The sequence below is a fragment of the Danio rerio genome, chromosome 7 (genome assembly GCF_049306965.1).
Source record: "Danio rerio strain Tuebingen ecotype United States chromosome 7, GRCz12tu, whole genome shotgun sequence".
NCBI lineage: Eukaryota > Metazoa > Chordata > Actinopteri > Cypriniformes > Danionidae > Danio > Danio rerio.
This window is the reverse complement of record NC_133182.1, coordinates 40,056,289-40,084,148: the sequence shown is the minus strand read 5'-3', so window position 1 is coordinate 40,084,148 and position 27,860 is coordinate 40,056,289. Positions and strand designations below refer to the sequence as shown.

General features: G+C 38.2%; 4 protein-coding genes and 1 long non-coding RNA gene across 10 annotated transcripts in view; 1 reads left to right on the top strand and 4 right to left on the bottom strand.

Annotated features, from left to right (window-relative positions):
* Positions 1–27,860, bottom strand: part of esyt2b (extended synaptotagmin-like protein 2b) — an 860,030-nt gene that overhangs the window by 460,814 nt on the left and 371,356 nt on the right. The window lies entirely within an intron of this gene.
* tada2b (transcriptional adaptor 2B) lies at positions 443–3,670 on the bottom strand. The gene is given in 2 exon segments (NM_001024443.1): positions 443–1,889; positions 3,335–3,670. Coding segments are annotated over 2 exon segments (1,461 nt in total). The 5' UTR covers positions 3,605–3,670; the 3' UTR covers positions 443–698.
* cfap184 (cilia and flagella associated protein 184) lies at positions 3,379–26,563 on the top strand. Of its 4 annotated transcripts, none has more exons than XM_073906678.1 (2): positions 3,379–4,957; positions 26,105–26,563. In XM_073906678.1, the coding sequence occupies exons 1-2, from the start codon at positions 3,860–3,862 to the stop codon at positions 26,444–26,446; spliced, it is 1,440 nt and encodes a 479-aa protein (XP_073762779.1). In that variant the 5' UTR covers positions 3,379–3,859; the 3' UTR covers positions 26,447–26,563. The 4 variants fall into 4 exon arrangements, with proteins under 4 accessions (XP_073762779.1, XP_068078420.1, XP_068078423.1 ...); XM_068222319.2 differs by lacking the exon at positions 26,105–26,563 and adding an exon at positions 16,337–18,286; XM_068222322.2 differs by lacking the exon at positions 26,105–26,563 and adding an exon at positions 9,053–11,099.
* Positions 12,915–16,348, bottom strand: LOC141375422 (uncharacterized). The gene is made up of 2 exons (XR_012383456.1): positions 16,114–16,348; positions 12,915–13,485 (listed from the first exon to the last, which is right to left on the bottom strand). It is a non-coding gene; the product is annotated as an uncharacterized lncRNA (long non-coding RNA).
* si:dkey-58i8.5 lies at positions 19,444–23,142 on the bottom strand. 2 transcript variants are annotated; one of them, XM_073908859.1, is made up of 9 exons: positions 21,996–23,142; positions 21,693–21,833; positions 21,293–21,484; positions 21,042–21,133; positions 20,780–20,830; positions 20,233–20,611; positions 19,956–20,132; positions 19,735–19,823; positions 19,444–19,657 (listed from the first exon to the last, which is right to left on the bottom strand). In XM_073908859.1, the coding sequence occupies exons 1-9, from the start codon at positions 22,309–22,311 to the stop codon at positions 19,583–19,585; spliced, it is 1,512 nt and encodes a 503-aa protein (XP_073764960.1). In that variant the 5' UTR covers positions 22,312–23,142; the 3' UTR covers positions 19,444–19,582. The 2 variants fall into 2 exon arrangements, with proteins under 2 accessions (XP_073764960.1, XP_002662896.5); XM_002662850.7 differs by lacking the exon at positions 20,780–20,830.

The following is a 27,860-nucleotide window of genomic DNA, read 5'->3' as shown; positions in this document are numbered from 1 at the left end:
GCAAATGTTCTCACTTTGAGATCAGAGCTTAATGTAGTCATCAAACTAATACTTCAGCCTGGTTGTGTGCCATTTCACTCGAGCTTCTGAAACATGCTCAATAAAAAAAAGCTAAAGTAACATAACCTCACAAAGGTCAACTCCAGGAAAAATAATCATAATCAAACTTGAACATCTGACGTTAAGATAATATCGAGCATGCGTTATGGGTCTCACATTCCCAAAATTGACAAAAACAGAATATATTCAACTGAAACTGGCAAATTCAGATTAGCGTCAAACTTTTGGCAAGCAGAACAACAATCTGTCCTTATTACAAAACCATAAACTCTGAACCAGTTTTAAAGAACTGCTTTGTATAATATTTTGTTGGCAGGGAACATCGAGCGCCACTCAAAAAACACATTCAAACCAAAGGCATTATAAAACTGGGAAATGTTTGTTGTTGTTGTTGCATTATGATGTATTACACAGAACAACATACTGCAAAGTTCCCTTTAAGTACTGATGTACAATTTTTCCATGTTTCCATTCCTATGATGAGATTCGAGATTAAAGACAGACAATTTAGACCACATCCAGTAGTGCGGCACCAACAGCCATTTTGTTCTCACATGCTTTTCATAGTCTCAGTATAAAACATTAGAAAAATATATTTACAGTCATTATTCATACAGCCAGCTCTTTAGACAGTGTCATTAGGAGGCATCTCGAGATATCCAGCCACTCTCCGAAAGAAAATTCAGAATCCGTTTTTTCAGCACCTTGTCCAGGTAACTGGGCAAGCGGCTTTTGGAGGGAATGCCTTGCCTTTTCTGTAGATGATCTTTGATTATGATAGTCTTGACTGTCAGATAACGCATGGGACTGAGGTTCATGGAGTTGCACAGTACTTTCTCCCTATCGGATAGCAGCTCAAATCCGGACAGGTTCTCAATAGCTGAAAACTCACTGTCTTTCCCTTCCTCTTTGATGGTACTGACTCCGCCGCCTCCGCCAAGCCCACCTCCTGCTCCAACACCTCCTCCAAGACCAGCTGTTCCTCCTCCTCCACCACTGCTTCCTCTCTTTGACCCGGCAATACTTTTATTCTCTTTCCGCTTTTCCCGTTTGTGGCGTGCTGCCTCATACTCTGCTGACTCGTCAAGTCTTGTAATGCCATTCCGCCGATACCGCTGAAGCTCCCGAACCTTCGCTCGGAGCATCCGCTCTTTGTGCATGTTATCGAAAAACTCTTCAAACTCACGTTGTGGCATGAACTGACAAAGGGCACGTAGTTTGGTCCGCTGCTCCTTCTCCTCCTTGGTGATTTTTCGTTTCGGTGTCGCTGCTGTAGAGGAACCCAGCGGCCCAGCTGGAACGACGGTGGCACCGCTCCCCGATCCCACAGCTCCACCTGGACCCCCAACCCCTACTGTTCCACCTGCTCGCTCTCGTTCTTTGTCTTTTTTGTCCCGTCCCAGAAAAGCTGGCACTAAATTGTAGTCTCGAGCGATGTTTTTGCGGCGCTGCCGCTCGCGCAGTTTACGCACGTACATGTCCACGTGGGCTCGCTTCATTTCGATCTCGATATCTTCATCGTCGTAGTTTACAGAAAGGCCACTGATGAGTTTCTCAGCCTCCTGGTCATACTCGATCTCATAGTCATCACGAAGTGGCATATATCCAAGCTGCTGCTGCTCCACCACTGTTATGTCTAATGGGGGCAATGGGGTGGTCAAACTAGGTGACAGAGGACCTCCGCTGGGGCAAGTGTGGTCTGTCACGCGGTTAGGGATGCTGTCAGGGATGCAAGCTTTTCCTAGATTTCCATGAATGTACATGCTCACGTAATGGTCCATGACCTCCTGAGGGGTGCGTGATGCACCAACATGGGCTGCCATATCCTCCTAGCACAAAAAAAATGAAGAGTTAGTTCATCCAAAAATCTGTTAACATTAATTCAGCTGTTTCATTACAAACTTTCACTCAAAACTCAAATGAAGATGTGAACATGCTTCTTCAGACGATTTGGATTAAAAAAAATAATTCATATGGATAACCTTTACAATGTTTGATGAATTTTTACGTCAACAACAAAGATACAAATAGATTTCAGAGTTAATTTAAAATACATAATATTTTTTAACTTGGTGGGTAAATGGTGGTGGAATCTTTTTTATTTTTGCAAAAAAATCCTTTAAAGATACAATTATAATGTGAAAGTTACAAATACAAACATAAATAATTTCTTTTAACATTACACACATTTTGACAAAAAAAAATCAATGTTGTATTTAAATAAGCAACTAAATTTATAAATAATTTAAGTCAATGAATTACTATATACGAGACTGATTATGTTCCTGATTTGTTATTTTTGTTATGTTTGTCAAATTTGAACCCAGACTGATGCAGCGTGTAACTTTCGATTTCTTAAACCACCATGTCAGAAAATGTATCCAATGGCTGTATTTTTTCCAGGATGGCTTAAGCTGTGCAAAATAGGTTCATTTTGACAAATGAATTGACCAGCAGTTGAGCTAAAACCAGGGTTGAAACGTGCTTGTGTAGACAGTGTCAGTGCTATCTGTTGATGGCGCTTCCATCATCAATACACAATGAATGGTCAAAGAGTAATGCATCCCTTGATAGAAATAATCTTTTAAATTGCGCAATGTTTGAAACAATGCCATGATGAGTAAACACAATAATCTAAGATAAAGACGTTCCTACAATCTGATCCTCATTTGCACCACTCAGTAATGTCTACTCCACATCTCTACATGTTCTAATAGACTATGCTCTATGGATGGTAAGTTCATGAAGCCTTCTACCACAATGTAAGCTGGGAATGACCACAGCAAACGTCTTCCAACGTGATCATTTAAAAAGGGATGAAAAGAACTGTTGTCAAACAAAGCTTGGCAGAAGCATTAAGAATAACTGCAATGAAAATGCAATAACTGCTTAATATTATTTACTTAAATGGAAACAATACTCCCTTTTTATTATGCAAATATACAATAATGTGCAATGCTAATATTAATGCAATAGCAAAAGCAGCTGTTTTCAATAGTTTTCTGTATGAATTATCTACAGAATGCAGTTGTTATGATTGACAAAAACTATAAATGAGTTGTATTTTGGGTTACATATTCTATTAAATTTATAGGCATCACAAACCAAGGAAAGCTGCCTTACGAAAATAGTTTAAGTTTCTATACTAAGAAGTGCATTTTGTGTTGCAGACTAAGGTTAGATATGGCTAGTTTATGTTGACGTGCACAATTAGGCAAGGCAAAGGCAGCTTTTTATGAGCTGCATCCATGTGTAATTATTTTGAGAGTCGTACCCAATTTCCAAATCCATATTGCTCGATGGCATCGAGCAGCGACTGCTCTTCCCTGCTGGTCCATCCTCCCTCTGCTTCGGGACCCCAGAGCGAGAAGCGCCCGCCGTCCACTTGCTGATAGCCGTGCCATCGTCTGTGGTTGCCGATTTCGGCGCCCGCCGAGAAGCACTCCGGGCAAAGTTCAATATCTTGACATTCAGCACAGCGAATCCGCAAATTCGTAACATCTGCCAAGCAGTTCACGCAGTACTTCTTCCCTAGGTCGGCCATATTGCTTACTACCGCTTGTTGTTGGAAGCAGCAGTGGCGCGGGGCAGAGCATGCGCAGTGGAGTATCTCTGCTCACGCCGCTGCGTCTCATTAATATTAAAAGCGGCGCAGCGAATGCTTGTGATTGGCTCTTGCTATAGGTGTCCATGGCAACACGTACGAACACAAAATAGTTGATGCCAGCGCTTCTTCAAGAGCTCAAGAGAAACTACATCGAACTAATCTTGATAAACGCAACCTTCTTTAAGACGTAAAATGGAAGAGGAGTCATTAGAGTACACTCACGAGGAAAGCTTTGTTTTAGAAACTGACACACTAATGGAAAACACTAAAACCCTTGAAGGTCCTGCAGACGCAGAGCAGGTCATGGAGGAAGAAACTGAGGAACCTGAAGCTCCTAATAATCCAGAAGCTGTAGAGGAAGATAAGGCCGAGCAGCTCTTAACAGAAGACACGTCTGTGCCTGAGACCAGTGAACAACAGACCGGTGAAATCCAGATTGAGCAACATTTGATAACAGAAGAGGACCCCCTTATGAATGAGACTTTGGAGGACACTGAGGGTCCTGAAACAGAACCATCCCTTGAAGACTCTGAGGATGAAGAAGAAGAGGAAGAAGATGAGGAGAATAGTCTTCCAGCTCCTGAGCCGGAGAATGAGAGGTCCATCAGCCCTCCTGAAGAACCACAGGCTCATACAGAAGATGAGGAAGTTGACCCCAGCATCATCAAGGAAAAGATGGAGCTGCTGCATAAACTACAATCAGAGAACGAAAAGCTTAACAAGATAAACCAACAACTGCAGACCAGAATAGCAGAACACTTTAGTAAGAAGAAAGGGGATCAACATGTCAAGTTAGACGAGGATATCTCAGAGCAGGAGCAGTATGAGAAGTACATGCAACTGATAGCGGACATGAAAGAGCAGCAGCTGCATTTCTCAAAGCTTCACCAGGAGCGGATGGAGGATCTCCATCTACAGAGCTCAGAGAAACTCAAGCAGGTGGAGCAAGAGCTGAGATTCTTTGCTGCACTGAAATATGAAACTGTGATGAAGGCCTCACTGACTGGTAAGGTGGGCAAACAGGAAACACTGGCAAAGGTGGAGCTGCTGAAGGCGGAGGAATTGAAGCAGGAGGATAAGTTGGTTTGTGTGCGGCTCAACAATATCAAGTTGAAGAATAAAATATCTAAGTATGAGAGGGCGCTCAGGTCTAAACGGGAACTGGTGGATGGGCTCCTGCTGATGGACTTTGAGCAGCTCAAAACAGAAAACCAGTCTTTCATGGACAAGCTGGAGGAGAGGAGTGAAGAGCTACATCGACTGAAAAAGAAGGTCGCAAGCTCTGTGCAGGTAAATCACTGTGCTTTAATTCTAAGTAAAACAGTGTATAATATATACACCACTGGTCAAAAGTTTGGCTTGGGGTCAGTTTTAAAAAAATGTTTATTTATTAAATGTAAAAAAAATTGTTAAATATTTTTTACAATTTTAAATAACTGCTTTTTTATTGTATGTAGTTTCAAATGAAATTGTTAGGCCAGTCATTATTGCTTTTATTATTATTACCATTAATAATAATGATAATGATAATTAATATTAGAGTGATTTCTGAAGGATCATGTGACTCTGAAGACTAGAGTAATGAAGCTGAAAAATCATCTTTAAAATCACATGAATAAGGGATTCAAATAAAAGATAAACTACTTTTGAACAGTTGTTTTATAGTGCAATACCATTTCACAATTTGAGCAGTATTTTTGATTAAATAAATGCAGCCTTGCTGAGCAGGATAAGCTTATTTAATTTAATTTATATATATATATATATATATATATATATATATATATATATATATATATATATATATATATATATATATATATATATATATATTAAATCCTACTGACCCTAAACTTTTGACCGATAGTGTATGTATCTAATACCCAGGATTAAGAAATACATCTTCAGATTTCTCAGAAAAACTCCATCTTGCTTTTTAAATGAATCTTTTCTGTGGGGTCTTACGCAATAAGATAATTAGCAAAATCTGCTTTATTGGTTTTATGTTGGATTAGTGAGTGCCAAAAGCAAAAGTGGAACAAAATCATTTAAGATCATTTAAGACAGGGGTCACCAACCTTTTGGAAACTGAGAGCTACTTCTTGGGTATCGTTTAATGTGAAGGGCTACCAGTTTGATACACACTTATAACAAATTTGCTCAATTATTATTAATTAATAATATTCATCTATGTGAAGACACGGATTATGTTAATGATTTCTCACAATCGTTGTCAACATAACTTGGAAACAGATAAATATCAATATGCAACACTTAATTTGTCTGAAATTGTTTTTAAAGTTTTTTTTAAATATATAACTTAATGTCATTTTCAATTTTACACCAATGCAAGTGTGATTTAAAAAAATAGCTACAAAAAACTATTAGATGCAGCTTTCTGGTATGTGGTGCTATGGTTAGCTAATATTTTTATAACAGGCCCACGGGCAACTCATGTGATCCTCGCGGGCTACCTGTCGGTGACCCCTGATTTAAGATAAAAAATGAGTACATCCAAATTAAAGAGGAAAAACATAAATATAAAAAAATAAAATAATGAGCATATAAATATTAAGTTTAGTTTAAGTTATTAAAATATCATTGCATGTGAATTAAAATGTATTATTTTTCTTATCTTAATGATTTTAGGTGACCTCACACACACACACACTTATATTTACATTTACATTTACATTTAGTCATTTAGCAGACGCTTTTATCCAAAGCGACTTACAAATGAGGACAAGGAAGCAATTTACACAACTAAGAGCAACAATGAATAAGTACTAAAGGCAAGTTTCAGGTCTGTAAAGTCTAAGAAGGGAAGTGTTAGTAGTTTTTTTTTTTTTTTTTTTTTTTTTTTTTTTTTTTTTTTGTACAATTAGTGTGATATTCAAAGAGGCAATTGCAGCTTAGGAAGTGAAGTGGAGACTAAATAGTTGAGTTTTTAGTCGTTTCTTGAAAATAGCGAGTGACTCTGCTGTTCTGATGCAGTTAGGGAGTTCATTCCACCAACTGGGCAGATTGAGCGTGAGCGTTCGCGAAAGTGATTTTTTCCCTCTTTGGGATGGAACCACGAGGCGACGTTCATTCACAGAACGCAAGTTTCTGGAGGGCACATAGATCTGCAGAAGTGAGTGCAGATAAGAAGGTGCTAGGCCAGAAGTCACTTTGTAGGCAAACATCAGAGTTTTGAATTTGATGCGAGCAGCAACTGGCAGCCAGTGCAAACGGACTAGCAGCGGAGTGACATGTGCTCGTTTAGGTTCATTGAAGACAACTCGTGCTGCTGCATTCTGGAGCAGTTGAAGAGGCTTGATAGAGTTAGCTGGAAGCCCAGCTAGTAGAGAGTTGCAGTAATCCAGTTTGGAGAGAACAAGAGCTTGAACAAGGAGTTGAGCTGCATGTTCAGATAAGAAGGGTCGGATCTTTCTGATGTTATAGAGTGCAAATCTGCACGATCGAGCAGTTCTAGAAATGTGGTCAGAGAAGTTTAGTTGGTCATCAATCGTTACTCCAAGGCTTTTCACCATTTTGGATGTAGTAATGGTTGCCCCATCCATCTGGATTGAAAAGTTATGGTGTAGAGTCGGGTTGGCAGAAACTACAAGCATTTCCGTTTTTGCGAGGTTCAGCTGAAGATGATGATCTTTCATCCAGTGTGAAATATCCAACAGGCAGGCTGAGATACGAGCTGGAACCGAGGGATCATCAGGATGAAAAGAGAGGTATAGCTGGGTGTCATCAGCATAGCAGTGGTAGGAGAATCCATGTCTCTGGATGACTGGTCCTAGAGATGATGTGTAGATGGAGAAGAGAAGTGGCCCAAGAACAGAGCCTTGAGGTACCCCAGTGTTTAGATGCTGTAGGTTGGACACCTCTCCCCTCCAAGACACCCTGAATGACCTGTCAGAGAGGTAAGATCTAAACCATTGTATAACAGTGCCCGCAACGCCCAGTGACTCAAGCGTAGATAGCAGGATCTGGTGGTTGACAGTGTCAAAAGCAGCTGACAAGTCCAGCAAAATGAGGACTGATGATTTAGAGTCTGCTTTAGCCAGTCTGAGATCCTCCACGACCGAGAGCAGGGCAGTCTCAGTTGAGTGGCCTTTCTTAAAGCCGGATTGCTTGTTGTCCATGAGATTGTTTTGAGTAAGAAAGTCCAGGACTTGATTGAACACTACTTTCTCCAGAATCTTGGCCATGAATGGAAGCAGGGATACTGGTCTGTAGTTTTCAAGTAGCGTATGGTCCAGGTTGGGTTTCTTTAGCAGTGGGGTTACCCTAGCCTGCTTAAATGTAGTGGGGAATAAACCAGAGTCAAGAGATGTGTTAATTATGTGAGTCAGTGTTGGTATGACTGCAGGAGAGATGGCTTGCAAGAGATGAGAGGGAATGGGATCGAGTGGACAGGTGGTTGCATGGCTAGATAGCACGAGTTTGGACACCTCAGACTCAGAGAGCTGAGAAAAAGAGGTGAGTGTGTGTGGTGTTGGTGTTGTATCTTGCGTGTTTGTTGTAGGTGCAGCAAATTGAGCACTGATTTTTGCAGTTTTGGTGCAGAAGAATGTAGCAAAGTCATCAGTAGTAAGTGTGGAGGATGCGGGTGGAGGAGGAGGATAGAGGAGGGAGGAAAATGTTTTAAAAAGTAGGCGAGGATTAGTGGCATTGTTGATTTTTAGACGGTAATACGTCTGCTTTGCAGAAGTAACCTCAGCTGAGAAAGAGGACAGAAGAGTTTGGTATGTTAAGAGATGTGCAGGATTTTTAGTTTTCCGCCAAATTCTCTCTGCAGCCCGAAGTTTTGAGCGATGCTCACGGAGAGCATCCGAGAGCCAGGGTGCAGGAGGACTGGCACAGGCTGGCCTGGATGCAAGAGGACATAATTGGTCTAGACATGATGCTAGTGTGGAGCAGAGTGTATTAGTGGCACTGTTCGAATCAAGTGCAGTGAGTTTGCGAGATGGAGGAAGAGAGTCTGAAACAATGGTGGATAGTCTATTGGGTGAGAGAGATCGTAGGTTTCTGCGAAAGGTAACCAGTGTTGGAGTGTGTGGCGGCTCAGGAGTAATGTGGATGTTGAGAGACAGAAGGAAATGATCAGATATTTGTAGTGGAGTTACTATTGTTTGATCAGTGAAGCAGTGTCGTGTGTAAATAAGGTCTAGCTGATAACAAGGGCCGAAACTGAGGCGGACGACGCGAACCGCGTCTGCGTTCGCTACACAAGCTCTTATAGTAACCAAGGAAACAGTGGCTAAACAACTTCTAGTATTATACACAACTGAAAGCAAGTTTAAATGTCCTACAACTTTACACAAACAGCTGGAAACAAGTCCTCAAACCATACACAACAACTGAAACAAATCTTAAATGTACTTACAGGCTGCTGTTCTAGATGCTGCTAAAGTGCTTCTCCTGCCGACTAATGCTACCGTGCTCACTATATAGTGGTTACCTGGCGTTTGGACACGCCTCCCGAGTCAAAACAAGGGCCGAAACTGAGGCGGACGACGCGAAATCTTAAATGTACTTACAGGCTGCTGTTCTAGATGCTGCTAAAGTGCTTCTCCTGCCGACTAATGCTACCGTGCTCACTATATAGTGGTTACCTGGCGTTTGGACACGCCTCCCGAGTCAAAACAAGGGCCGAAACTGAGGCGGACGACGCGAACCGCGTCTGCGTTCGCTACACAAGCTCTTATAGTAACCAAGGAAACAGTGGCTAAACAACTTCTAGTATTATACACAACTGAAAGCAAGTTTAAATGTCCTACAACTTTACACAAACAGCTGGAAACAAGTCCTCAAACCATACACAACAACTGAAACAAATCTTAAATGTACTTACAGGCTGCTGTTCTAGATGCTGCTAAAGTGCTTATATAAAGTTGAAGTCAGAATTATTTGCCCCCCTTTAAATTTTTTTTTCTTGTTTTAAATATTTCACAAATGATGTTTAACAGAGCAAAGATATTTTCACAGTATGTCTGATAATATTTTTTTCTTCTGGTGAAAGTCTTTTTTGTTTAATTTCTGCTAGAATAAAAGCAGTTTGCCATTTTTTTAAAGTCATTTTAAGGTCAAAATTAGTAGTCCCTTTAAGCTATATTTTTTCGATAGTCTACAGAACAAACCATCATTATACAATAACTTGCCTAATTACTCTAAACTGCCTAATTAACCTAATTAACCTAGTAAAGCCTTTAAATGTCACTTTAAGCTGTATAGAAGAGTCTTGAAAAATATGTAGTCAAATATTATTTACTGTCATCATGGCAAAGATAAAATCAATCAGTTATTAGAGAAGTTAGAGAGTTAATAAAACTATTATGTTTAGAAATGTGCTGAAAAAAATTGTCTGTTAAACAAAGTGGGGAGAACAAAATAAACAGGGGGGCTAATAATAGTTCTGACTGTATATTGTTATAAATGTTTTGTAAAATTCAGCGATATAAATTGTGCAAATTTAATGAGAAATTTATAAATATTCTAATTTCTGTGTACGTATGCTAGTCACTGTAAATCGTTTTGTTTTTGCAGTGGTCATCAGATGTAGGTTAAGTGTCAACAATTAATTACATATAAGGGGATATAAGTGACGATATAACATGACTAAATTTCACTTATAAAAATTAACAATCTATCACTAATGATTTAAATTATTTATAATTAATAAATCATGTAAGCAGCTGATTTATTTAGGCTAATAAGGAAGGTTAGTTTGATTCACATAAAAATAATCTGTAAAAGAAATTAATTGAAGTAAACTGTGTTGGCTCAGAATAAGCGCTTGTTTCTCGACCCTCACCATCAGGGCATTTCCCATGTGAAAGAGAAGCTTCATTTCATGCAGATGGAGAATAAGGCCAAACACACTCAACTGGCGCAGACAGACACACTGGTGGCTCTCAAGCGTGAAGTGCTGACACGAACCCGACAGGTCCGCGATGGCCTGCGCACAGATAATCTGAAGCTTCAGCAGCGCTCTGGTTTAATGGGAAACACCACACTGCTGCAGGACTATGAGGAGAAGATGGACACGTCTGAAAACCTCCAGCAGAAGCTCGAGATGCTAAAGAAACATCACGCTGAACTCTCAATGAAGTGTGCTGGAGTCCAGAGGAAGATTAAAGACAGCAGATTAGAGAGACAGTGACCCCTTCAGCCAGCTGTTTCTGTGCTTTACATCATTTATTGTCTACATAACTTCACATAGCATCTTTTGCAAGACAATAAAGTTTATACAATGATGAATATATGTGGAATACAGAGAAATAATGTCATTTATATATGAATACACATACAAAGACATAAAGTGCTCGAAAGAATCAAAAACAGTGAGACTTTTGACCCTATTCTGCAATGCTATAGTATCTTTTTTTTCTGCAATTGACTACAAATAATAAACTGGAATAAACGCTCAAGCTAATTTTTTTCTACATACATGTGTATTCATGACAACACATTCATTTTCCTTCGGCTTAGTGTATATTTCAGAAGTCACCACGGCAGAATGAACCACTAACTATTCCGCCATATATTTTACACAGCGGATGCCCTTCCAGCTGCAACCCAGTACTGGGAAACACCCATACATTCTCAAATTTACACATACACTCATACATTACAGGCAATTTAGTTTATTCAATTCACCTATAGCACTCGAAGGAAACCCACGCCAACATGTGGAGAACATGCAAACTCCACACAGAAATGGCAAACTGGCCAGGACTCGAACCACAACCTTCTTGCTGTGAGGCGACAGTGATAACAGCTGAGCCATTGTGCCGCTTCATATAATGAATAAAAATGATATAATAAGAAAATACCTGTTGGCAACATTACGCTAGATAACAATATTTTCTTTATGCCTAAAAATGAATAGAAGTGAATGAAACAGGAAGTCTAGAGCCAATAATGTTCCAATGGTTGCATCTGCTTTTACCTGAAAGAATAAGGTCAATAGAAAAAAAGGGTTTTCCCCAAAGAATCTATTAGGAAAAGTTATTTTATTGGTCAGTTTTGCTTTGTGAACTTTTCCATGAAACCAATAATAAAGAACCAATAAAGAAGCTTCATGTTTGTGTGTAATTGATTGTCTGTACTGCTTATTTTGTGACATCAGTACATGGCATTTTGACATTCATTGATGTTAAAGTTAATTAAATTCACCTAAACTATAATAAATTAGTTTAAAGTCCTTACGGAGGTTAATGCTTAACAAACAGATTATATCAGTTAATGGATAATGCCCAAGCTGTTTTAGAATCGTTATCTTTATTTTCCAAGACACTGACCCCTTTAGATGTACAGTTGAAGTCAGAATTATTAGCCCCCCTGAATTATCAGCCCCCCTGTTAATTTTTTTCCCCAATTTCTGTTTAACATAGAGATTTTTTTCAACACAACCTTAAAATAGTTTTTAAAAAATAAAAAACTGATTTTATTCTAGCCTAATTAAAACAAATAATATTTTTTTTCCAGAAGAAAAAAACATTATCAGACATACTATAAAAATGTCCTTGCTTTGTTAAACATCATTTGGGAAATATTTAAAAACGAAAAAAACTCAATGGGGTAATAATTCATTGACATTGTGTTATAGAGAATGTTACATCCAGGTTACAACGCGTGAAACAAAGTAAACTCCGTATAATGTGTTAATGACTGACTACAACAGGTATTACACAGACATATGTTTAAACATTACTTTATATTTTTATGTATGAATAAATAAATGGTTAGTATGCTCACATTGCTTAAGCTAAACACCAGACAATTGCATCTATAGTGTGGCCAACTTGTTAACTGACCTTTGTGTTAAACAGTTTAAACTAAAAACGTGAGACTATAACAAATGTTTTATTTTATGTGAGACTTCACGGCTCTATCACATACAAGAATACTCAAGCTCACCATTTTCCTGTGTTGTCTGAAGGAAATAAAACCAGTATCTTGGCTTGAAAGATTGTCACTATGTTTCTTTTAGAAGGGCTCATCCCTATGGCTTAATCAACCACATTCCTTTCTATTTTTTAATGATTTTTATTATTCTACTAATACTTCCAAACATGCTTTTTTGTTATTGATGTGTTGATGCAGATATTGGATTATCTATAGATCAATGCTTCCATCATTTTAAAGACTGACATGTCTCTTTCAGTGACACAAGTCAGCAACCAGGGCATCATGAAATAGTGGTTCCCAACCTTTTTTTGTTTGAGACCCCCTTTTTCCCTGGACATTATTCAATTCAATTCAATTCAGCTTTATTTGTATAGCGCTTTTAAAATGTAGATTGTGTCAAAGCAGCTTCACATAAATGGTCATAGTAACTGGAACAGTGTGGTTCAGGTTTTAGTGTTTAAGTTCAGTTCAGTTCAGTTTAGCTCAGTTCAGTGTGATTTAATCATTACTGAGAGTTCAAACACTGAAGAGCAAATTCATCGATGCGTAGCTCTACCAATCCTGAACCATGCAAGGCAGTGGCGACAGAGGAGAGGGAAAAAAAACTTCACCTGATGGGAGTGAAGAAAAAAAACCTTGAGGGAACCAGACTCAGTTGGGCACGACCATTTTAATTTCTCCGCTGGCCAAAAGTCTTGTGCAGAGCTTCATTCGCCGTGGTTTAGGCTGGAAGATGGCCTCAGCGAAGACTCGTCTGTCCCTGTAGCGTCGCTGGAATCAGACTCATGTTCTCCACTCCCCACGACCATCAGCGCAGCAGCAGCTCAGGATATGGCCTGGTCCCGGATATGGAATCCTTGGGATCATCACGTCGCTGGTCTTGGATCCAATCAGTGACTCCGCATAATCTGAGGACCTCGGGATGAGTATCCCCAGGTGAAAATAGAGAATAAAGAGAATAATTAGCGTAGCTGCGGTTCATCGTGTATATAAGCAAGATACAGAAGCCTGTGTGGAACCCGCTAGGTGATGCATTGAGTGTATGCTTTACTAAACAGATAGGTCTTTAATCTAGTTTTGAACTGGGAGAGTGTGTCTGAGCCTCGGACGTTATCAGGAAGGCTATTCCAGAGTGTAGGAGCCATGAAAGAGAAGGCTCGACCTCCTTTACTTGATTTTGCTATTCTAGGTACTACCAGAAGCCCTGAATTTTGAGATCTTAAAGAGCGAGTTGTATTGTAGCGAGACAGAAGGTTGGTTAGATAAACAGGAGTTAGATTATTTAAAGCTTTATAGGTGAGAAGTAATATTTTAAATTCAATACGAAACTTAACAGGCAGCCAATGTAAGGAGGATAAAATTGGGGTGATATGATCATATTTTCTAGACCTGGTCAGAACTCTGGCTGTTGCATTTTGTACTAATTAGTTTGTAATAGAGAATGCTGGGCAGCCAGCAAATAGAGCATTACAGTAATCCAGCCTCGAAGTCATAAAAGCATGGACTAGCTTTTCTGCATCAGAGATGGATAGCATATTTCTTAATTTAGCAATATTTCTCAGATGAAGGAAGGCAGTTTTTGTGACATGGGATATATGGTTTTTAAAAGTTAGATTGCTGTCTAATATGACACCCAGATCTTTTATAGTAGAGCTAAAACTAACTTTGTATCCCTCTAATTGTAAATTGAGTTGCGAGATCTGCTGTGTACAAGATTTAGGCCCAATAAGTAATAATTCTGTTTTGTCGGAGTTTAAGAGAAGAAAATTGTTGGTCATCCAGTCTTTAATGTCTTTGATACACTCAGTTAGTTTAGAAAGTTGAGACGTCTCGTCAGGTTTAGTTGAAATATATAATTGAGTATCATCTGCATAGCAGTGAAAGCTGATCCCATGTCTTCTAATAATGTCTCCCAGAGGTAGCATGTAAATTGTAAACAGCAAAGGGCCTAAAACTGATCCTTGAGGCACCCCATACTTTACTGGGCTGACTTGTGAAGGCTGTCCATTAATATTCACAAACTGCTAACGGTCAGTTAAGTATGACTTAAACCATTGTAGAGCCTGTCCCTGGACACCTGTAGACTTTAAGCGATTTATGAGGATATTGTGGTCAATGGTATCAAATGCCGCACTAAGATCGAGTAAAACTAATAGCGAGACGCACCCTCGGTCAGCAGCTAAGAGTAAATCATTGGTTATTTTCACTAAGGCGGTTTCTGTACTGTGGTGAGCCCTGAAACCTGACTGAAACACTTCAAAAATATTGTTCATCTGCAGAAAAGAGCATAATTGAGTGGAAACAACTTTTTCTAGTATTTTAGACATAAATGGAAGATTTGAAATAGGTCTATAGTTAGCTAAGTTGTTGGTGTCTAGTTGCGGTTTCTTAATAATAGGCTTAATAACAGCTAGCTTGTAAGAGTTTGGAACATGGCCTATAGATAAAGCAGAGTTGATAATGTTAAGAAGAGGTTCTCCTATAGCAGGTAGCAGCTCTTTCAGTAATTTTGTTGGAATTGAGTCCAGCATACACGTAGCTGGTTTAGAGCTATTTATAATTTTTACTAACTCTTCATGTTCTATGATTTTGAAGCAGTGTAGGTTATTATTATTATTTAATGAAATATTTACAGGATTTGGAGTATAAGCCGGTGCAGAAAGTTTGGCATCTCCTATTTTCTGTCTAAAGCCTTCTATTTTAGTACTGAAAAAATTCATGAAGTCATCACTACTAATTTGCGGTGGAGTAGTTTGTTCCAAGGATGACCGATTATTTGCTAATTTAGAGATGGTGTTAAATAAAAATCTAGGATTGTTATGATTATTTTCTATCAGTTTGCGCAGGTGCTCGGTCCTGGCAGATTTTAGAGCCCTCCTATAGCTGGACATACTGTCTTTGTACGCAATTCTAAAGACCTCTAAATTAGTTTTTTTCCATTTACGTTCCAGGGCGCGGGTTGCTGTTTTGAGCGCACGAGTATGACTATTATACCATGGTATAGGTAGATAACATAGGTTTTTGCATAGTATCTGGAAGCTGAACATTAAGCGATAATACTTCAAAGGAGCTAAACATAAGTCCGTTACTCTGTTTAATATTAAGGAAATCACTAAAGATTGATGCAACTCCACCACCACGACCAGTTTGACGAGCCTCATGTTTATATAAGAATCCTGGAGGAGTTGCTTCATTTAAGCTAATTTAGTCATTTTGTTTTAGCCAGGTTTCAGTGAGACAGAGTGCATTAAGATTGTTTTCTGTTATTATTTCATTAATGATAAGTGCTTTAGGTGCAAGTGACCTGATGTTTAGGAGACCAAGTTTTACGAAATTTGTATTTTCACTTTCAACTGGTTTTTCTGGTTTGATTCTTACTAGATTTTTTCTGGAGCACACAGTACGTTTATTTCTTAATCTAATAATACGAGGAACAGACACAGTCTCTATAGGATTTGCCAGATATGCGTTACTGATGTTTAAGTGGGGTGAACAAGAGTCTAGGTGGCTATAATGTGAATTTTGTGAATTTTTACCTGCTAGTCAGATGGTGCGAAGTAATCTGGAGATGTTGTCCGACAGGAGTTCAGCTCTGGGTTAGGCCGTCTGGGGTGCAGGCCGTCAGGACGGAAGAGCCTAGGACGCTCACAGAAAAGATTCCAGTTATTAGCAAAGAGCAATTTCTGTTCTTTACACCATGTTATTAGCCATTCATTCAGAGCTAAAAGTCTACTGAACCTTTCATTTCCTCGGCGGTAGGTAGGAAGCGGCCCAGAAACGATGATCTGCGTGCGTCGAACCGTCTCGCCTCCCACGTGGAGGACAACGGCACCAGGGCTCTCGGCAGCGCCCAGGATGGTTGAAATCTGTGTAGAAATATTTCTCACACGGGCACCAGGAAAGCAGAAAGTACGTACTTTATTACCTTTTGAGGAGGCGGCACGGATGTGACGAACGATCGAGTCACCGATGATGGCCACATCGGGACCCGACTCGCGGAGAGGGGAGAAGCGGTTCTCCGTGGAGATCTCGAACACGGGAGGAGACGTTCTGCCCCGAGATCTGGGAAGTACCTTGCGCGGCTGCACCCAGGCGCCCGCGCCCCGGGTGCGCTGGGCCTGGACAGAGAAGGACGCGAGGTTGAGGTAGAGGGAATGATGCGGTTGTAATTTCCACGTACCTTAGGTGATGAGACGGCCTTAGCATTAGGTACAACAAGGAGTTGTTCCCGTAGCCTCGACCGTCTCACCAGAAGAGCACGGATCTGGGACTCCACTTCTTTCAGCTCCAGCTCCAACGCCTCCATCGATGCTTCTCCTGCACACAAGGGCAGAGACGGAAGCGACATTTTATGGGGTAAAGAGCAAAGCCAGTAAGTCAAAAGTGTATGGTATAAGAGGTCGGTAGCTTTAGCTGACCAGCGGCGCTAGCAGGCTAAAGCTACAAACAACAGGCGGATGCTCGAGGGTTTTGTTTGTATAAATGTATTAAGGGTTTGGTCACCCTAAGTAGGAGAGACAAATACTTAGCGAATGAGGAAGAATTTTATGATTAAGATTTAAATTGCGAGTAAATAGCAAGTCCAAACTTCAAGCACACGCAGTATGTGACCGAACGGAGACAGTGACGCCAATTAGTTTGTCCCATTATTGTAACCCCCATCCAAATTTATTGATATTATTGCTCATATATGTTTGCAGTAGGTATGACAAAAAATAGTTTTCAAACAAACAATTTCTTTATTAGTTTATCCAGATATGTAAAATATAAATGCAAAATTCAGGTTCCTGGCCACCACCATCTTTCAGGATCTGAAGTGGAACATTCACATAGACTCTGTTGTGAAGAAAGCCCAGCAGAGACTGTACTTCCTTCGTCAGCTGAGGAAGTTCAGCCTTCCACAGGACTCAGGAGCTGCTCGTACAGTTCTACTCAGCTGTCATTCAATCCATCCTCTGCACTTCAATCACCGCCTGGTTCGGCTCAGCTACCAAAACCGACCTCCGTAGACTACAGCGAATAGTCCGGACTGCTGAACGTATCACTGACACTACCTTTCCTACTCTTCCAGAGTGAGTAAAAGGGCTCGCAAAATCACTGTGGATGCCTCACACCCAGCACACTACCTGTTTGAACTGTTACCATCTGGTCGGCGCTTCAGAGCACCAAGCACAAAAACAACCAGACACAGGAAAAGTTTCTTTCCTCAGGGTATCTACCTCATGAACAGTTAAATATCCCCCAACTGTGCAATAAACATGCAATACTTTCTCATACGCACTTGTACACAGAACCTTATATTGACATAAAATGCAATACTTTCTCCATTTGCATTTGTACACATCACCATATAACCAGTGTATTTATAACAAATCTGTACATACAATTCAACATCCAGATTTCTTGACTAACTGCATCTCTGTTTAATGTTTATCGTCTTTCTTTTTTCCATATTTGTTTTGTGTTGTCGCTTGTCACTTTATGTACACTGGAAGCTTCTGTAGCCAAAACAAATTCCTAGTGTGTGTGAAGCACACTTGGCAATAAAACTGATTCTGAAAACATCAGTGGGCCATTTGTATTGGGTACACTTGGGGTATTGGGGAGTCATATGCAAATGTCTTATTAATTTGGACAGCCTCATGCATTTGTTAACAAGAACTTTGTCACAGATGATGCACTGTGGCTGGGTAATGGACATTTTACTTCAAGAAAAAATAATAAAACCATAGTTCAGGTAAATATCTTGGTATTTCCTGGATTTCGTGTTTCCAGTATTGCTAGTGCTGTGACCTGAAATGTTTGGAGCTTCCTCACCTGGGTCCAGTATTCTGTTATGAATATGCTGTATGCTGAAGGTGAATCAGAGTATTATTATTATTATTTTTTATTTATTTATTTTTTCTGTGGAAGACGAATTACAAATTTCAGCCAGGAAATAAAATCAGCTAAGGCAAAATGATCATTCTCTTAATTGTCCACTGCTAATTCTTTTTTTTTTTTATATGACGCAACCCCCTACAGAGCTCGCAGAGACCCCTTTGTGGGCTGGGACCCCCTTGTTGGGAACCGCTGGTGTAAAATGCAGAGTTTCTCACTTGTAAACATTCATAGTTCAGAAAATTCACAGCCATATCACCCTGCAGCCCAAGAGCAGTTACTTACTGAAGCTAAGCAGGGCTGAGCCTGGTCAGAACCTGGATGGGAGACCACATGGGAAAACTAGGTTGCTGTTGGAAGTGGTGTTAGTGAGGCCAGTAGTGTGTGAGTCCTAATGCCCCAGTATAGAGAAAGAGACTTCTAAGTGCTGTCTTTTAGATGAAACGTTAAACCCAGGTCTTGACTCTCGGTGGTTATTAAAAATCCCATGACACTTCTTGTAAAGAGTAGTTGTGTAACCCCTGTGTCCTGGCCAAATTCCCTACATCGGCCCTTACCTATCATGGCCTCCCAATCATCCGCATCTACCAAATTGGCTCTCTCACTGTCTCTCCACTCCACCAATAGCTGGTGTGTGGTGAGCGCACTAGCACCGTTGTCCTGTGGCTGCCATCGCATCATCCAAGTGTATGCTGCACACTGGTGGAGGTGAGGAGAGACCCCCCCCCCCCCCCCCCCCCCCCCTCATGATTGTGAAGCTCTTTGGGTGTATGGTCATACACGATAAATGTGCACAATAAATACACATTCCTTACTACTTACTATGTCCAATCCAGCTCCTGGAGGACCACAATTTATAATAAAAGGACCAGCTTCTTTTATAATAAAATACACCTGTACTAGTTAGTCATGGTCTTAGTAGGCTTAATGCAAACTCCAATTCAAATTCACCAAAAAAACTGACAAAAATAAGACAAACACAACAGTTCAATTGACACAATTTTATTTCAATTCAACAATACATTTTTGGCCGCAACACCGCAAGACGCAAATATTGCTGCCTCAAGCTCTGGCACCAGACAATAGTAGAAGCAAAGGACTGGAGAGGTGGTGAGGCCACTGGTGTTAGCATGCCTGGCTAATCAGCTCTTCCTGCATGACCAGGACCGGGCGCTCATCCTCCATGTCTGATGATGTGATCTAAAGCAAAAACATAATAAGGTTTATTGTCCTCAAAAAATTGACATTTTGAAACAGTTTTTGTGGATCTTATGTACCGTAAACCAGTCGTGAAGGAGGATCTGCTCTAGTGTTATCCTCTCGCTGGGATCGGGATGCAGACAGGCATTTATGAGATGGCTGCATTCTGAAAGACAGGAATAATGTTTGACTATTTCTTTAAACATCCTTTAGATCTCCTGATGGCATTTTGGATATCTGAGCCAAGTGGCTTTGTAAGACACTTTTTTGGATTGTTACTATTTTTTCAAGTTCTTACCACAAGACAAAGATGGCAGATACCACAGCCAGTGCTGCATCTTTTCCCGATCCGTGTGGTCTGGCATATAACCGCACACCATAGTGTATAGCAGCACTCCAAGCGAATACACAGTTGCCGGCCGTGCAAAGTATTTGCCCGTCTCGAAAAATTCCGGAGGGCAGTACATCTCTGTGCCTGGAGGAAAGAGATTAGCATGTCTGAGTTACAACAGTTTGTTTTTACTGTATTCAGCAGCTTGTGTGTCATGACACTACAGTTTTAATACTGTACATACCACTAAAAGTGTGGTACTCTGTTTCATGGAACAGGTTCCCACAGCCGAAGTCAATCAGGGTGACATCCATGGTTTCAGTGTTGATTATCAAGTTCTCCAGCTTTATATCTCTGTGTAGAACTCCGCGCCGGCAGCAGGTCTCAGCTGCCTTGATGACCTGGCGCATCATATACCGAGCAAACCTTTCTTCAAAGATGTTCCCACAGCTCTCCAAAAGCTTGAACACACTCTGGCATGGTGAAGGGCGCTGCAAGACCATTATGTAATGGTCTGGAAATTCCTGCCAATCCAGAAGCTCGATTATGTTGGGTGAGCTGGGACCCTTGTTTGCCATGAGTGTGAGGCCGATTTCAAGTGGTACAAGTTCTGGAAGGCCAGGCTAGTGGAAAGAGTTTTTAGGATGGTTAAATTAAGGTGGTTTGCACAACATGTTTATAATTTGTTTATTGAGGGATAGTTTGCTGTCTATGATTAACATTGTCAGTAAAAGCAAAAACAGAGAGTTAAAGAGTTAAAGAAGATCACACAGAGACGACAGTCTACTTACAACGTAGAGATATTCCATGCCCTCCATTTTTTTGGCAAACTTGATTGCCACCTGATCAACAAAACAGAATTTAACAGTTAGCACTGGATTACTTCAGGCCATTCAATAATCCGTGTTGAAATTCTAGTCATGAATTTGTAGCATATTTGGTCTGGTTGACCATTTATCAAGGGCTCTAATTGTGTTACAAAAGACAAAGCATTACACATACATACATGTATAGTTTGTTAGGCTGATCATGCAAAAATATATATAAATATACCGGAAGACCATCATGGGCACGGACACCAGCATACACGGCACCAAATCCTCCTTCTCCCAGTAGCTCACCCATTTTGTAGGTCCAGCACATGCCTGCTCAAATATAATTAGTTTTAGAGACAGATTCATATTCTACAATGCAAAACTTTATTACCACTTTATACACCATTACGTCACTAAAACATAATGCATAAACATCTAATCCTTTCAAAAAGTGAAAGCATCAAGCAGCCATAATTAATATGAACTTACTCCCAATAATCAAGACCATGTCTTGGCTTGGGGTTTCTGCCAGAGGACACACAGTTTCTTCCTCTGACAGATCATCTGGAAACTCCAGGACTTGCTCGTCAACAGCGAAGAGAGGAATCTCAAAACTACTGTTGGGAGTGTTCTGAGGACCATAACTCTCTAAAGAAGACATGGTCTCCACTGAAGTTTGATCTAAAGAGGGAAATATAACAATATAAACACACAAACATTTCAATACTGCTACAAATAATACATTTATAGTATTTACAAAGACAAAACTGAAGAGTTCAGATACTCAAACATCTGCACATCTGAACATTTGAACTCTGCAAATGTTTAAAGCTATGATGATCTTCTTTAATGATTAAGTTCAGTACACACAAAAGATGAAGTGATTTACCATCACTAGAAGTTTCTTCCTCCAGCTCCACATTCTCACACTGTTCCTGTATTTGCAGGTCAATGATGGAGGAAGGAACCTCAAGGCTGTTAGGAGCTTGCTGGTAGTCATGATGCTCAACAGTGCTTGAGATGTTTCCTACTGAGGTTTGATCAAAAGAGGGGAACATACATTCAACATTTACTTTAATAAAAACACACAGAAACGTTTCAATCCTTTTACAAATACATATATTTGCAGGGACAATATTTTAAAGCTATGGTGATCATTTTTTTTCAGTCACACAAAAAAAAAGGGATTTACCATCAGTAGAAGGTCCTTCTTGGATGACTGGCTTCACCTTCTCACTGTCCACCTGCTCCACCTTTTCACCCCTTCCAGTTCTTGGGCGTGAAAAGCGGAACAGCTTTCTCCAAAAACTCGATTTTTTCTTCGCTTTCTTTTTCTCCTTTACCAAACTCCCTACTCTATCTTCCTCACAAGGAACACGTCTCTCATCAAGCTGATGGTTTTCTTGACGAGGCGTGTCATTATTTAACTGAAGTGGTGTACTAGGATGGAAACTGTACACACACTCCGACTCTGTCGCTATATTCAGACAAGAAATTCGCTGACCCATGATAAAACAAACGCACTGTCTACCTCCAAACTACCCACTAAAACTAAATTACACCGTCATTCCTTAACATTCCACTTTGACGTTCTAATTGTGACATCAAATAGAATGCTTGTCCTTGAGATCATTTTGTTTTGTTTTAAAATTTGCTGGACTATTGCATACATAATACCTCACAATTCTTATAGTAATGGCTAAAATAAAACTAAAATAAATATTAAATCATATTATAAATGTAAATCTACTTGTTTTAATACTGGTTCAAACATTTATATTAATATTTAATTCCGTACTTCTGCAATTGCTGTGTCGCTAGTACTTTCTTATTGGTTGTATTCTCTTTCTCAACCACTTGAGGGCGGCAAGTATCATGGTATCTGAACAGAACTGCTAGTCCACATAACTTCATGAGCTCAGTGGGAGTAGTCTACTTGAAGAGTTTTATTTCTTTTTGTATGTAAAACAATTTTAATTAAATACAATAGATTTCCAAAAGTTTGTGTAAAATATGAAGGTCAGCCTGGTTTTGATCCAATTTGTGATGGGTGTCAACAAGCTCCAGCCACTCTTTCTGACATACTTTCTGGCTTTTTCCAGCACTAAGCACTTTTTGGGCATCAATTTTTAAATACATTTCTGAATGTTTTCTTTTAGATATCAAACCACACACCCTAGTAGCATTATTTAGACGTTACCCTACAAATGTTTTCTTGTCATCTTCACAGTCTAATGCACTTGCTATCTGTTTAATAATTGCTAAAAGGCATATAACACTGAAGTAGAAAAATCCTTCTCCGCCCAGTTATGTGCATTGGATGCATGATCTGATGCACTCTATTCAAATAGAAAAAATTTGGTATACAGATTGCAATATTAGAAAAAAATTTGACTACATTTGCCAAAATTTCCTCTTTCATTTTCCTGTTAAAAATGGAGAGCACAGACAAAATATATATGTTTATATATTTATGTTTATTTTCTTTCTTCCTTCTTTTTAAAATTATTTTTAAAATTAATAAAAAAAATTTTTTACTGCTGTACCGTTTGCATATTTGTATATTTTGCTATATGGCCTAGCGTGTTACTTTTATCCATAACGTTATTTAATTTATCTCCATTTTATCAGTTGATGTCTTGTGATTCTTTGTATTTAATACTGTAACTCTCTGACTAATAAGCATCAATAAAACAAAGTTAGGCTAAAATAAGAAGGTCATAAGCTGGGAAATGTACAGTACAGCTGTTTTGATAGGCCTACTTGCTTTGAAATTAGGCTTGTTTCAATTAGCTATTTACAAGTTATGAAGATGTATAAATTATGTCATCCAACAAGAAGTCTCTAATATGTAATACAGTTTAAAAGAGAGTCACTCGGATGAGAAACACTGCATACGAGTGATATTTCTGTTTTATCTCTTGATATATATATATATATATATATATATATATATATATATATATATATATATATATATATATATATATATATATATACATACACATATATATATATATATATATATATATAGAGAGAGAGAGAGAGAGAGAGAGAGAGAGAGAGAGAGAGAGAGAGAGAGAACACTTACTGGCCACTTTATTAGGTACACCTGTCAAACTGTTCATTAACACAAATTTTTAATCAGCCAATGACATGGCAGCCACTCAATGCATTTAGGCATGTAGACATGATCAAGACGATCTGCTGCAGTTCAAATCGAGCATCAGAATGGGAGAGAAAGGTGATTTAAGTGACTTTGAATGTGGCATGTTTGTTGGTGTCAGAAGGGCTGGTCTTGGTATTTCAGAACTGGTCCGAAAAAGAGAAAATATCCAGTGAGTGACAGTTCTGTTACAATCCTCGTTACAATCAAATTATGCAGAAGAGCATCTCTAAACGCACAACATGTCCAACTTTGAGGTAGTTGGGTTACAGCAGCAGAAGACCACACCGGGTGCCACTCCTGTCAGCTAAGAATAGGAAACCAAGGCCATTTAAGAAACAACGAAATCCTTTTGAGCAGACAGATCATTGAGTGTTGTGAATCGTGAATATTTTGTTTCTGAATGAGTTGCATGGTTTTCTTGAGTCAGCTCATCTGAGGGTCCACACAGAGCCGCAAACCCATTTTTTGTGGCAAAACTGTTAGAAGGAAAAGAGTTCAGTTACTCCACAGAGAAGCTGCACAAGCCTAATATAATTCCTAATATGTTAATTTAATATATTAATTTCTATCCATCCGTCACAAAAAAAATAGAAGTTATGGATATTAAAACATAAGCAGTGGATAAACTCATAAATAAATGCAGCCTTGGTGAGCAAGAAAAGCTTATTTTAAAACATTAAAAATCCTACTGACCCTAAACTTTTGACCAGTAGTGTGTGCATTCAATGCCCAGGGTAAGGAATACACATACAGATTTTTCAGATACTTCGTCTTGCTTTTTAAATGAATCCTTTTTGTGGAATCTTAAGCAATAAGATATTTAGCAAAATTTGGTTTCTTGGTTTTTTGTTAGATTAGTCAGTGTCAAAAGCAAAAGTGGAACAAAATCATTTAATATCATTTAAGATTTAAAAAAAATGAGTACATCCAAATTAAAGAGTTTGGGGAAAAACATAAATATCAAAAAATTAAATTATGAGCATATAAATATTTGGTTTAGTTTAATTTATTAGAATAATTTATTAGAATAACACTGCATATGAACTAAAAGTTATTTTTTTCTCATCTTAATGATTTTAGATGACCACGCACACACTTGTACAGTTGAAGTCAGAATTATTAGCTTTTACTAGATAATTATTAGCCCCTCTTCGAATTTTCTCTATTAAATATTTCTTAAATGATGTTTAACAGAGCAAGGAAATTTTCACAGTATGTCTGATAATATTTTTTGTACTGGAGAAAGTCTTATTTGTTTTATTTCAGCTAGAATAAAAGCAGTTTTTATATTTTTTTAAAAACATTTTAAGGATAAAATGATTAGCCCCTTTAAGCTATATATTTTTTCGATAGACTACTGAACAAACAATCGTTATATAATAACTTGCCTAATTACCCTAACCAGCCTAGTTAATTAACCTAGTTTAGGCTTTAAATGTCACTTTAAGCTGTATAGAAGTGTCTTGAAAAATAGTCAAATATTATTTACTGTCATCATGGCAAAGATAAAATAAATTAGTTACTAGAAATGAGTTATTAAAATGATAATGTTTATAAATGTGTTGAAAAAAATCTTCTCTCCGTTAAACAGAAATTGGGGAAAAAATAAACAGGAATAACTGTATATTGTTAAAGAATGTTTTGTAAATGTTTGCGATATAAATTGTTTATATTTAATGAGAAATTGATATATATCCTAATTTTCCTGTACATATGCTAGGCACTGTATGTTGTTTTGTTTTTGCAGTGGTCATCAGATGTAGGTTAAGTGTCAGAAGTTAATTAGATATTGATTTATTAGCTATATGTAAGTGGATAAAAGTGATGATATATTTCTAAAATATCTATATTAAATATACACTTATAAAAATTAAAAATCTATCATTGATCATTTAAATTAATTATAAGCAGCTGATTTATTTAGGCTGAAAAGGAAGGTTGGTTTGGTTCACGAAAAAGTATAACCAAAAATTATTCATAATTTTATTTTTCATTAAAATATAAACATTTTTAATGTCCAATTTTAATGACTTAAGTTCACCATTATCAATAAAATAATCTGTAAAAGAAATTAATTGAAGTAAACTGTGTTGTCTCAGAATAAGCGCTTGTTTCTCGACCCTCACCATCAGGGCATTTCCCATGTGAAAGAGAAGCTTCATTTCATGCAGATGGAGAATAAGGCCAAACACACTCAACTGGCGCAGACAGACACACTGGTGGCTCTCAAGCGTGAAGTGCTGACACGAACCCGACAGGTCCGCGATGGCCTGCGCACAGATAATCTGAAGCTTCAGCAGCGCTCTGGTTTGCTGGGAAACACCACACTGCTGCAGGACTATGAGGAGAAGATGGACACGTCTGAAAACCTCCAGCAGAAGCTCGAGATGCTAAAGAAACATCACGCTGAACTCTCAATGAAGTGTGCTGGAGTCCAGAGGAAGATTAAAGACAGCCGATTAGAGAGACAGTGACCCCTTCAGCCAGCTGTTTCTGTGCTTTACATCATTTATTGTCTACATAACTTCACATAGTATATCTTCTGCAAGACAATAAAGTTTATACAATGATGAATTTTTGTGCAATCGAGTGAAATAATGTCATTTAAAATAGTATACAGAGTCATACATACACATACATACATACATACATACATACATACATATATATATATATATATATATATATATATATATATATATATATATATATATATATATATATATATATATATATATATATATAAACAGTTAAAGTCAGAATTATTAGCTCCGTTTCTGTTTAACGGAGAGAAGATTTTTTTCAACACATTTCTAAACAATAGTTTTAGTAACTCATTTGTAATAACTGATTTATTTTATCTTTGCCATGATGACAGTAAATATTATTTTACTAGATATTTTTCAAGACACTTCTATACAGCTTTAAGTGACATATAAAGGCTTAACTGGGTTAATTAGGTTAACCAGGCAGGTTAGGGTAATTAGGCAAGTATTTGTATAATGATGGTTTGTTCTGTAGACTATCAAAAAATGTACCTTAAAGGGTCTAATAATTTAGTGCCTTAAAATGTTTCCTTGTTTGTTTGTTTTTTTTTATTAAAAACTGCTTTTATTCTAGCCAAAATAAAACAAATAAGACTTTCTCTAGAAGAAAAAATATTATCAGACATACTGTGAAAATTGTCTTGCTCTGTTAAACATCATTTGGAAAATATTTAAAAAAAGAAATAAAATTCAAAGGGGGGCTAATAATTCTGACATCAACTGTATAAATATATACACATACAAAGGCATAAAGTGCTAGGAAGAACCAAAAATAATCAGGCAATTAACCTTATTCTACAATTCTGTAGTATATTTCTTTTTCTGCAATTGTTCTTCAGATTAAGTTGCCTAGGGGGGAAATGACTAGAAATAATAAACTAAAATAAATGCTCAAGCTACTCTCTCTTGTGTATTCATGACAAAACATTCATTCATTTATCTATTCATTTCCTTCGGCTTAGTGTAACTGATTGTCTGGACTGCCTATTTTGTGCACTTCAAAAATGAATCTGACATCATTACATGCCATTTTGGCATTCATTGATGTTAAAGTTATTTAAATTCATCTAAAATATAATCAATTAATTTAGTCCTTAAAGAAGTTATTTCTTCGCAAACAGAGTATATAAGTTTATGGATAATGCCCAAGAAATTTTAGAATTGTTATCTTTATTTTCCAAGAAACTGACCACTTTAGATGGATGTTCTTACTGTATGAGGCCTTTTTATTTATTAGTAATTAATATTGATATATATTAACATCACTTTTTTAAAATTAGTTACCATTTTTTTACGCAGAAATATTTGTTTATCATTTCTCATTGCTATTATGCTAACACAA